The 12,694-nt window shown below is 39.4% G+C and overlaps 1 protein-coding gene and 1 long non-coding RNA gene across 2 annotated transcripts in view; one reads left to right on the top strand and one right to left on the bottom strand.

Annotated features, from left to right (window-relative positions):
• UBE2N (ubiquitin conjugating enzyme E2 N) overlaps nt 1–12,694 on the top strand; it is a 40,284-nt gene that overhangs the window by 26,815 nt on the left and 775 nt on the right. The window contains exons 2-3 of the mRNA XM_061415743.1: nt 11,342–11,588; nt 11,771–11,911. Of these exons, the coding sequence (XP_061271727.1) occupies nt 11,342–11,588; nt 11,771–11,911 (388 nt within the window). The remainder of the gene's footprint in view (nt 1–11,341; nt 11,589–11,770; nt 11,912–12,694) is intronic.
• LOC133247230 (uncharacterized) lies at nt 693–11,771 on the bottom strand. The gene is made up of 2 exons (XR_009736331.1): nt 11,682–11,771; nt 693–10,649 (listed from the first exon to the last, which is right to left on the bottom strand). It is a non-coding gene; the product is annotated as an uncharacterized LOC133247230 (long non-coding RNA).

Genomic DNA, 12,694 nt, shown 5'->3' with positions numbered 1-12,694 from the left:
TCATTAGCTCTGTGTGGAACCTGAGTGTGCTTGCTTTTATTCCTGGAAGAAACCTGTATTTAGCACTTAAAACTACCATTTGGTAGCTGGAATGCTCATCTTCAAATAGTGTAGGGTCCAACTAAGTTAACCAGATTATTGTGCTAGTTATAATAAGGGGAGTGGAGGTAATTAATGCACAGGAAACTGGGAGTACAGGGGAGATGCTTCCAGACTAATCAGACCTGAGGAATAAGTTGGTCAGATATACTTAGCCTTTGAAAAGTCCTTCTTTGGCTCCTAAGTCTCCATTCCTTTTCACTGAACTTAACACCAAAGTATTGATCTGGTCTTGGATAGAGGAGAAAAATTAAAACAGATTTCTTGTGCAACTCATCCCATCCCATCTCTTGGGTATTACTCCAAGTAGAATGGTATTACTTTCCTAACAGTTACTTAGCAGTCTGACAGGAAGTAAAGTTTTTCAACAAAGTGTGATACCTTGGTCTAAAATCTAAGATTTAGCCCTTAGTATCCAGAGCCTTTGAAACAGTTACCTCCATTTTTCTTTTTCTGAATATACCACCTAAAAACAAGTATGTGGGAGTAGAAAAAGGGAGAAAAAGGAGGAAGAAGAGGGTGTGCCTTGAGAATCATCATTCTCATCTAAGTTTAGAATAAGCCGTTTTTAAAAAATGGTGAGTTAAAAAAAAAAAAAATGGTGAGTTAGGATAACGTGATTAATTTTTATGATCATCAGATTTTTCATTTACCAAGGAAAAGGAATTAAAAGTAGATTATGTCTTATATCCACTAGGGGGTAGTGTGAGCCATAAAAATTAAAATTATTTCTCACTGATTAACCTGTTTCATCATGAATTTGCCTTGTTTGAATCAATTTTTCTCCATGCAGTGTTTTTTAATTGCTATAAGTCATCATTTTCAAATACAGTCTTATGACTGTAACAAACAGTAACACACATTCCTGTCTCTAGTGATTGAGATGTTTTGACTTTACTCTTTTTTGTTTTTTTTTTTGTCTGTACCCTCTGGCTTGTGGGATCCTAGTTCCCTGACCAGGGATCGAACCTCTGCCCTTTGGAGTAAAAGCACCTAGTGTTAACCACTGAAGCACCAAGGAATTACCCTGACATTACTTGTTTGTGAAGAATTTTCTGTGGGGAAAATAGGGCTTCCCTAGTGGCTCAGACTCTAAAGAATCCACCTGCAATGTAGGAGACCTGGGTTTGATCCCTGGGTTGGGAAGATCCCCTAGAGGAGGGCATGGGAACTCACTCCAGTATTCTTGCCTGGAGAATTGCCATGGACAGAGGATCCTGGTGGGCTACAGTCCATGAGGTCATAAAGAGTTGGACATGACTGATCGACTGAGCACACACAGGGATACTTTAAAGTTTCTCTACCAAATTTTACTCATTATATGAAATAAAGTAAGTTATTCTTTATGACCTGCAAGTAAAATTATTATATAACAGGATTGTCTTCTGTTTCACTGTCCTGTTTGGTAGCTACTAGCTTCATGTGCAGATTGTAGTTGAAAGGTGCCTAGTTCAAATTGATATGTGCTGTAAGTATAAATTACACACTGGATTTTGAAGACTAAGTATGAAAAAAGATTATAAATTATGTCAGTAAGTTTTACATTGGTTATATGTTGAAATGCTATTTTGAATATATTGGGTGAAATAAAACATTAAAATTAATTTTATCTTTTTACCACATTACTCTTTAATGTGGCTACTAGAAAATTTTAAATTACACATGTGACTCATAGTTCTTGTCAACAGCACTGCTATGGAGAAAAGCATTCACTGACCCATTTTTATCATGATGTACCTCTACCTGGCATTATGATTTGTAAGGAAGTAATACAATGAGGAAATTGAGCACAACTTCGGTTTTGTTCCTAAGGCAGCTAGAATACATATGGTCACTTCTATAATGAGACATACATGTTTCTAAAATTTATTGTGTTAATAAGCAAAATCATATGATAAAAATCATAGGGCTCATGGATAAGATGTTAGGGACATAATACTCAAAAAACATTGGTTATGTTTTTTAAATGCCCACTTAAATGTCAAGGGTGAACTTGCAGATGCCCTCAAGTAATTTACAATTGTGTTTATAATGAAAAATTGATCTTTGCTTTATTGATAATCGCCCAAAAGAATTCCCTGTTAATATTTTAGAGTCATTTAAAGATATAGTGACAGGTTGCAGTAGACAGAGTAGGCATCACTGAGGCATTTCTCATTTCATGACTTATGATAAGAAATTGATGAGTTATTTAGTATACTCAGATCTTAGATGAGTTAAAAGATTCACAATTGCAGTTTTGTGTTTCAGAGAATATTCTAAAAGGGGGAAAATCTAATTGCTGTAGGTATAACATGTGGGGGTTTACATGCAAAGTGTGTTAGTTTCTCAATTGTGCCGGACTCTTTGCGACCCCATGGACTGCGGCCCACCAGGCTCTTCTGTCCATTGGGTTCTCCAGGCAAGAATACTGGAGAGGGTAGCCATTCCCTTCTGCAGGGGATCTTCCGGACCCAGGGACTGAACCCTGGATCTCCTGCATTGCAGGCAGATTCTTTACCGTCTGAGCCATTAGGAGGTGTATATATGAATAGTTAATAAATGGGGCAACTTTTCACACATGCAGATTACCACTGTTTCTAAAAATACTGTTATCTAAAATTTTACCGTACATAATTCATTACCATAGAACGTGTGAGACCTTATACTATTTCATAGTGAAGTGAAAGTTGCTCAGTCATGTCCAACTCTGCAACCCCATGGACTGTAGCCTGCCAGGCTCCTCTGTCCATGGAATTGTCCAGGTCAGAATACTGGAGTGGGTAGCTATTACTTTCTCCAGGGAATCTTCCTCTAATCCAAGGATTGAACCCAGGTCTCCCACGTTGCAGGCAGATTCTTTACCAGCTGAGCCACCAGGGAAGTGTACACACATTATTATTGAATCTAAAAACAGAAGTCCTAATAAATGGAGTTTAGTGTTATTATTTACAGTGGTGTCGTTCTGGGATTAGCTCTTTGAGTCCCAAAAGAGCTATTGATAATCAGATCAATTTGATGTTATTTAATTCCTTTGAAAGTATTTGTAGCATGAACTGCTGTATGCCTTCGGTAAAATGAGATATTTTCCTTGAGGCCTAATCTTGTTGCCACTTAAATTCATATTCTGCTTTTATGTACTTTCCTTTCTGTTTTTTAGTAACCAGTTTTCTAAACATAGTCTACATTACTTTTCTATTTTCATGGCCTAACTTGAGTTATACTTGAGATTCAGTCCCAGGATTGCTTTTAAACAGATAGGATCACAAAATGCAACTAAAAGTTATACTCTGTTTTCTTTAAAAATGAATACTGTTATTTAATAAATCTTGAGACTTGTTTCTGTGCTTTGTTCTTACCCTGTATTATTTTTCAGTTGGTTATGTGTGGACTGGCCTTCTTATGTGACTTCATTTGTCAAGTCATTTTACAATGTTATCTCATAGCAATTCTACATAAGAGGTAATGTTAACTATATAGCTGAGGAAGCTGAAGCTCAGAGCAGTATAAATTTCTGCAGAAATGTAGTTAAGTGAGGCAGTAATAATTTGAACCTGTTGTTTCTAAGACTTGAAGAATACTTCGCTGTCTTTCTGCCAAAGGATAGTATAAAACTAGGATGTGTCTCAAGTTAACTGTGTGTGAGTAGTAGCAGAAGGATTTTAGTTCCTACCCAGTTTTTGCCTTTTTAGGGGAAAAAAAATCGACAATTTCTGTGGGGGAGAGTTGTTCCATTTGGTTTGGGTTTTATTCTCTTTTTCCTCCTGTAATTTATGCTGTGGGTTTGTGCTGTGTAGTCAAATAATTATGCACGGGTATTCATTATCTCAAAATCCATTAGAACTTGAGAGCACATAAAAACTATTACAAAAAGTTTTGCATATCCAAGAGCTTATTCTAGAATGTGTTCCGATTAAATCTGATACATGATCAGCTCACATGATGCATTTAATATGTATGTTCTTAAGAAAGAGTGTCTGATTTTGAGGGTGAACTGAAGATGAGGAAGTGAAGCTCCATCTGTCTGTGACGATTGTACTGAGTGATTCCGACCCTATTTTCGGATGTGACCTTGGAGGGCTTTCTGGCAGCTTTTTATAGCTTTGAATAGAGCTGCCACTATTTTGTGTAACCAGGGAGCGGTGTTTTGGGACTCTTGGACCCCAGCTTTTTTCCCCCAGCCTCTCTCTTGATGACTTTCTAAAAATATGAAGAATTGGGATAAAACAAAAGGAGGATGGAGGTGAGGAGTCAAAATTCAAGGAATTTTACCATCACTTTTCTCATTCCTTTACGCCTAATATTCATCCTAATATCTTTACTTTTCCTCCTAAAAGTGAAGACCAGACTCCTGTTCTAGTTACATTTTGGAAAATTGCCTAAGATGGGAGGCTTCTTTATTGCCTCTTGAGATTTTTAATGCTCCAAAAATGTTTGACTTTGTTTGAATCTAAAGAATATTTTGCTGAAAGTAGTTTATAGCATTTCAATTTTTTATTTGCCCTGGCATTGGAATGATTAAAATCAAGCAAGCTAGTCTTGAACCATTACTCTAAATGGCTATGAGTTTAACACATTTTGGAAAAGAATTTGATTTTATACCTGCATCTTATGACTATTCCAGTATATAACTGTACTGACAGAGAACTCTTTTCTAGTATATGCATTACAGGCTGTAGAATGAAGTAGTGTAAGGTTTATAATTTTTCTCAAGTGAAATCAGTATAGTATTCTCATTCATTGTTTTTCATATCTAGAAGCTTAAATACTGCAGTGTTCTAAGTGTTTTTGACTACACACACATATTCAAAATGTTGAAAATGTATTGTGCACTCAGTTGCTCAGTCGTGTCCGACTTTCTGCGACCCTGTGGATTGTAGCTGGCCAGGCTCTTCTGTCCAAGGGATTCTGCAGGCAAGGCTACTGAAGCCATTCCCCTCTCCAAGGGATCTTCCCAACCCAGGGACTGAACTCTGCATCTCCTCCATTGGCAGGTAGATTCTTTACCATTGAGCCACCAGGAAAGTGCTGAAAATGTACTACTCATGCGTAATTGACTGGAGATACATCAATACGTTTTTAGAGGGTGATACAATTAACATTACCATGGGAAGTTGTTAGAGCTTAAACTTGATCAACTTCTGGTTGTTGTTATCATTTACGGTTTATTCTGTTAGGGTTTTGTTCCAACCTTGTATATATATTATAAACATAAAATTTTCAAAAATGATGCATCACAAAATTTTGAGTAAAGAGTTTTCTTGTGAATTTTATGTAGATGTTTTGCTTGTCAGCCTAGTGACATGTATACTAATGTCTCAGAAGATGATCGTTCTTCAGAATATAGTTCTGATTAAGATGATACGAATATTAGACCAACAAAAAGAAAACCTTAGTGATTGATTCTGATACAAAAAGTGAAAATGAAACTCACATTGCTGGAGTGAGCTCTTTTGCTTATATAGAAGAGTGGACTGAAGAAATTTCGTGAAAATTGTAAGACTTTTCATCTGTGTCAGTTGTAACTATTGAATGTAATAACCTGCATAGTGTCAGTGAAATAATTAATTTTTGGCCAGCTAAGAGAAAAATCGCCAGTCACAGGCGTTAGTTTCTGCAAAAATCCCCTGGTCAATAATGAGCTAATATATAAAACTATACATACTATTGTCAGTTTGTGTGTTGAATATTAACATTTTTCTGACTAAATATCTATAAATATAGATTATTTCTCCTAGTACCTGAGTGGATTCTTTTTCTTGTGTTGTGTGCATCCTGCTTTGAATAAAAACTGCTTTAATGTTAAAGATGGAATTTCTGATGGCTTATTCCTTGTTCTTTGTATCATTGAATAGATTCATGATTCAGCAAGTGTTTATGGAACATCTGTAGTACTGCACACTGTTCCAAAGCTGAGGATTCAGCAATAAATGCAACAAACACAAATCCCCCCTTCCGAACAAAATAAGAGGGATATAGTACGTTTAGAGCGCTAAAGAGAAACTATGTAGGGGATGAGAAGGAGCCGGGCTAGAGGGAGGGTGTGGGATAGGGTGGAAAGGTGTTTGCAGATTCAATTATGGAGGCTTCACTGAGAAAGCACATCTGAATGGAGATCTTGGGATCTGACGAAATTAACACTTAGTGGAGTTCAGTTCAGTTGGTCAGTCATGTCCAACTCTTTGCAACTCCATGGGCTGCAGCACACCAGGCCTCCCTGTCCATCACCAACTCCTGGAGTTTACTGAAAGTCATGTCCATTGAGTCAGTAATGCCATCCAACCATCTCATCCTCTGTCGTCCCCTTCTCCTCCCACCTTCAATCTTTCCCAGCAACAGGGTCTTTTACAATGAGTCAGTTCTCCCCATCAGGTGGCCAAAGTAATGGAGTTTCAGCTTCAACATCAATCCTTCCAATGAATATTCAGGACTGATTTCCTTTAGGATGGACTGGTTGGATCTTCTTGCAGCCCAAGGGACTCTCAAGAGTCTTCTCCAACACCACAGTTCAGAAGCATCAATTCTTCGGCGCTCAGCTTTCTTCACAGTCCAACTCTCACATCCATACATGACTACTGGAAAAATCATAGCCTTGATTAGATGGACCTTTGTTGACAAAGTAATGTCTCTGCTTTTTAATATGCTGTCTTGGTTGGTCATAACTTTCCTTCCAAAGAGTAAGCGTCTTTTAATTTCATGGCTGCAATCACTATCTGCAGTGATTTTGGAGCCCCAAAAAAATAAAGTCAGCTACTGTTTCCCCATCTATTTGCCATGAAGTGATGGGACCGGATGCCATGATCTTAGTTTTCTGAATGTTGAGCTTTAAGCCAACTTTTTCACTCTCCTCTTTCACTTTCATCAAGAGGCTCTTTAGTTCTTCTTTGCTTTCTGCCATAAGGGTGTTGTCATCTGCATATCTGAGGTTATTGATATTTCTCCCGGCAATCTTGATTCCAGCTTGTGCTTCCTCCAGCCCAGCGCATCTCATGATGTGCTCTGCATATAAACTAAATAAGCAGGGTGACAATATACAGCCTTGACATACTCCTTTCCTGATTTGGAACCAGTCTGTTGTTCCATGTCCAATTCTAACTGTGGCTTCCTGACCTGCATACAGATTTCTCAAGAGGCAGGTCAGGTGGCCTGGTATTCCCATCTCTTTCAGAATTTTCCACAGTTTTTTGTGATCCACACAGTCAAAGGCTTTGGCATAGTCAATAAAGCAGAAATAGATGTTTTTCTGGAATTCTCTTGCTCTTTCCATGATCCAGCAGATGTTGGCAATTTGATCTCTGGTTCTTCTGCCTTTTCTAAAACCAGCTTGAACATCTGGAAGTTCACGGTTCACATACTGTTGAAGCCTGGCTTGGGAGAATTTTGAGCGTTACTTTACTAGCGTGTGAGATGAGTGCAATTGTACGGTAGTTTGAGCATTCTTTGGCATTGTCTTTCTTTGGGATTGAAATGAAAACTGACCTTTTCCAGTCCTGTGGCCACTGCTGCGTTTTCCAAATTTTGTGGCATATTGAGTGCAGCACTTTCACAGCATCATCTTTTAGGATTTGAAATAGCTCAACTGGAATTCCATCACCTCCACTAGCTTTGTTCGTAGTGATGTTTCCTAAGGCCCACTTGACTTCACATTCCAGGATGTCTGGCTGTAGGTGAGTGATCATACCATTGTGATTATCTGGGTCATGAAGATCTTTTTTGTACAGTTCTTCTGTGTATTCTTGCCACCTCTTAATATCTTCTGCTTCTGTTAGGTCCATACCATTTCTGTCCTTTATTGAGCCCATTTTTGCATGAAGTTTTCCCTTGGTATCTCTGATTTTCTTGAAGAGATCTCTAGTCTTTCACCTTCTATTGTTTTCCTCTATTTCTTTGCACTGATCACTGAGGAAGGCTCTCTTACTTCTCCTTGCTATTCTTTGGAACTCTGCATTCAAATGGGTGTGTCTTTCCTTTTCTCCTTTGCTTTTCACTTTTCTTCTTTTCACCGGTATATGTAAGGCCTCCTCAGACAGCCATTTTGCTTTTTTGCATTTCTTTTTCTTGGGGAAGGTCTTGCTCCCTGTCTCCTGTACAGTGTCAGGAACCTCCGTCCATAGTTCATCAGGCACTCTGTCTATCAGATCTAATCCTTTGAATCTGTTTCTCACTTCCACTGTAAAATCATAAAGGATTTGATTTAGGTCATACCTGAATGGTCTAGTGGTTTCCCCTCCTTTCTTCAATATAAGTCTGAATTTGGCAATAAGGAGTTCATGATCTGAGCCACAGTCAGCTCCCAGTCTTGTTTTTGCTGACTGTATAGAGGTTCTATATCTTTGGCTGCAAAGAATATAATCAGTCTGATGTTGGTATTGACCATCTGGTGATGTCCAAGTGTAGAGTCTTCTCTTGTGTTGTTGGAAGAGGGTGTTTGCTATGACCAGTGCGTTCTCTTGGCAAAACTCTATGAGCCTTTGCCCTGCTTCATTCTGTACTCCAAGGCCAAATTTGCCTGTTAATCCAGGTGTTTCTTGACTTCCTACTTTTGCATTCCAGTCCCCTATAATGAAAAGGACATCTTTATTGGGTATTAGTTGTAGAAAGTCTTGTAGGTCTTTATAGAACCGTTCAGCTTCTTCAGCGTTACTGGTCATGGCGTAGACTTGGATTACCGTGATATTGAATGGTTTGCCTTGGAAACAGAGATCATTCTGTTGTTTTTAAGATCGCATCCAAGTACTTCATTTCGGACTCTTTCGTTGACGATGAGGGCTACTCCCATATCTTCCAAGGGATTCCTGCCCACAGTAGTAGATATAATGGTCTGAGTTAAATTCACCCATTGCAGTCCATTTTAGTTCGCTGATTCCTAAAATGTCGACATTCACTCTTGCCATCTCCTGTTTGACCACTTCCAACTTGCCTTGATTCATGGACCTAACATTCCAGGTTCCTATGCAGTATTGCTCTTTACAGCATCAGACCTTGCTTCTGTCACCAGTCACATCCACAACAGGGTGGTGTTTTTGCCTTGGCTGCATCCCTTCATTCTTTCTGGAGTTATTTCTCCACTGATCTCCAGAACCATATTGGGCACCTACTGACCTGGGGAGTTCCTCTTTCAGGGTCCTCTTATCTTTTTGCCTTTTCATTCTGTTCATGGGGTTCTCACGGTAAGAATACTGAAGTGGTTTGCCATTCCACTTAGGGGAAAAGGAAAGCAAAGCCCCTGAGGGAGGAGTATGCGTGACAGGTTGAAGAAGCACAAAGCAGCTAGCCTTGCTTTAACAAAGCAGATGAGGAGGGTGGTGAGGATTGGGAAGCATAGCTGAAGATGACTAAGAGGTAGGTGGAATAAATGCATTCTTTTGAGGGGGAGGTTATAAGGACCTTGATTTTTAAAAGGTCTGTGGAATACAGACTAGGTGGGGGCTGGGGGACTCAAGGTCGAAGCAGGCAGAATAAGTTAGCTGGCTGTTGCAGCCTGCTGGGTAAGAAATGGTGGTGGCTTGGATCAGAAGTGTAGCAATGGAGTGATGATCAGAAGTATAGCAGTGTCCAGTCATGGGTAGATTCTGAAGTTTAAGCCAACAAGGTTTGCTGATCAGATTGGATGGGTGAGGTATGAAGGAAGAATTGGATCAGTTGGAAGGATGGACTTCTGATTGACTCAATGAATGCTCTGAGGAGGAGCAGGTTAAGGGTGGGAAAGGTCATGCTAAGTTTGGGATGGTTACTAGAGATTCAAGAGTAGCTGTCGAGCACGGGGTTATGAATAGGAGGATGATTCAGGGAGAAATCTCTGCAGAATATGCATTTGGGGAGGCTTCATACGTGGAGTGGATTGATTATTTAAATTCACCAGACTAGATGAGATCACCTTGGAGTGTGTAGGCACAGTAGAAGACCTCAGACAGAGCCCTGGTGCCTTCTGTAGTGTAATGTTGGCATGAGGTTGATACCATGCATCTAGGAAGAAAGCCAGGAGAGAGTGGCTGCAGGAAGCTGGATAAAGCCTTGCAAGGAGAGCACAAACCAGCTGGGTAAGATGATGCTTTTAAGTCAGTTAAGATGAAGGTTCAGCATTAGCCATTTGATTTAACCATGTGGGACTCATTGATGACCTCAACAAGCAAGCTGGCAGCTAAAGCCTGCTTCGAGAGTTGTGTTCAAGACCAGAGCAGAGGAGGGAGGTTGGAGACATGCAAGTTTAGATGACTTTCAAAGAGGAGTAAAGCAATGGGGCAGCAGCAGGGGGGGGCGGGGGGGGTGAGTCAAGTCAGGGTCATTTCCTTCCCCTTCTTTTTTTTTTTTTTTGAGAAATTACATTAGGTTTGTACAGTTGGGGAAAATCCAATAGAGGGGAAACGGTGATTCAAGAGAGGAAGGCGATGCTAGAACAATGTCCTTGAGGAGGTGAGGAGTTAAGATCTAAAGGAGAGGTTGGTCTTAGTCCAGAGTGACAGTCCTTTCTCCCTTAGTCATGGAAGAAAAGGTGCAGAGCACCTGGGCCCACAGGTGCAGGTTGGTGTGCAGATGCGGCAGTGAGCTTCAGGAGGGGTTTCTGTTTTCTCCTGTAATACAAAACAGAGTTGTCAGCCAGAAGTGAAGAAGTGGATGGAGGTATTGGAGGTTGACAGGAGAAAGAATGTTCAGTTAATTAGGAGCGGGAGAAAGGTGGCAAAGAGAACTCATGATATTGTTGGGGGAGCAGTAAGGGTCCATTTGAGCTTGGTTCAGTTTCGATTTTAGAGACTAATCAGCTTGGAGACTAGCCAATCTCCAGCCCTGTTTAAGTGCCTCGGCACTTGTATTTCCTTTGTTCCATTAGATTTTTCAGAGGGGAGATTTTCAGTGACTTTAAAAACTAGTTTTGCTTTCTAAACAGCTTGGTTTTGGTGAAGTTTAAACAGCAGGACCTTACCTATGCAGTAATCCTATTGTTCTTTTCTTTTTTTCCCCCTTTTCTTTCCCATGGGTATAAGATCAATTTCATTAGTCTAATCTTATTCTCCACATATTTGTAGACATTTGTAGCTGCAGTTGTACATGATGTCATCAGTATTTGCTGGTGGTTGCTTTTAGCTGCTTATGATGATTTATGTTTTCTTTGAACTTTACATTTTATAAGGTAAATAGAAACCCTTTGAGAGATTGGAGAGGTTCTTTTATATCCAATTCCAAGGAGTAAATTTCTCTAATTTTTATTTTGGTGTTTAGCAAAACGGTATTTGTTTCACAAGTGTGTTATGTTTTTCTGTTGTAGGAAACCCAGCGTTTGCTGGCAGAACCAGTTCCCGGCATTAAAGCAGAACCAGATGAGAGCAACGCCCGTTATTTTCATGTGGTCATTGCCGGCCCTCAGGATTCCCCCTTTGAGGGAGGGACTTTTAAACTTGAACTATTCCTTCCAGAAGAATACCCAATGGCAGCCCCTAAAGTACGTTTCATGACCAAAATTTATCATCCTAATGTAGACAAGTTGGGAAGAATATGTTTAGATATTTTGAAAGGTAAGTGTTATCTTTATTATCATATGCTGTTAAGAATTTTTCCTTTTTTCTCGTAAACATTCCGTTTTGAGAATCTGAATATTATAATCTTACCTTATGAAGACCGCAGAAGTATGGGAGGGAAACACAGCAGTTCTGGGTTGTTTTCATGTATGGTCATTCTGGGCCTGTTGCCTTTGTAGATAAGTGGTCCCCAGCACTGCAGATCCGCACAGTTCTGCTATCGATCCAGGCTTTGTTAAGTGCTCCCAATCCAGATGATCCATTAGCAAATGATGTAGCGGAGCAATGGAAGACCAATGAAGCCCAAGCCATAGAAACAGGTATTTAATATTCATTCTCCTTCAGACCACTTCCACTTTAAAAAACAATCTGTACCACAGTTTTGGTTTTTCTGGGTCGTGTCTTGCTCTGCTTGAGGAGTCTTAGGTCCCAGTTCAGAGATCGAACCCAGGCCATGGCAGTGAAAGTGTCAAGTCCTAACTGCTGAGCTGCCAGGGAATTCCTGTGTATCACCTTTTCAAAAACTTAGTTTTAACTGGGAGAAGAAAAGCTCTCTCTTAATAGTATGTAAATAACCTCTTACCAAAAGACTTTCAGACTCCCTCTTAGGGGCTACTACATGACTCCCAGATTTAAAGAGGAGCAGTGGTTGGGAGATTTTGGATTGTTGTATAAACGATTTCACAAATGTCTGAGTGCCTGCCATTCATTTAGCTATATGTAAAGATAATGGAAGACCTTCAAACCTTTAAACAGCTCCTTGAGCTGTTTTTGCAATCTGTTTGATTAAATTAAACTGTGTGTCCATTTATAGTTAGAGAGTTTGAAAGCAATAAGCTTCTTGCTACAAATTTTAACAATTAATGAGGAGCATCATATGAGAAAGGAAGGAGACAACTCTTTTCATCCTTTAGAATTTTGTAGAACTTTTGAATTCTATTGTAATGTTTTGGTAATTAGATGTATAGACAGTCTTTTTGCCCTGACCTAGATTATAGAAAATGACATGAATTTAAGAAATTGTAGCATGCTGTTTTCATAATTAACTTAATTCTGTTTGTTTACTTTGTATAGAGTTTGGAAAGGAACATATTGAACTTAAG

Source organism: Bos javanicus, chromosome 5 (genome assembly GCF_032452875.1).
Source record: "Bos javanicus breed banteng chromosome 5, ARS-OSU_banteng_1.0, whole genome shotgun sequence".
In the NCBI taxonomy this organism is placed as follows: Eukaryota; Metazoa; Chordata; class Mammalia; order Artiodactyla; family Bovidae; genus Bos; species Bos javanicus.
This window is presented reverse-complemented; position numbering and strand designations above follow the sequence as displayed.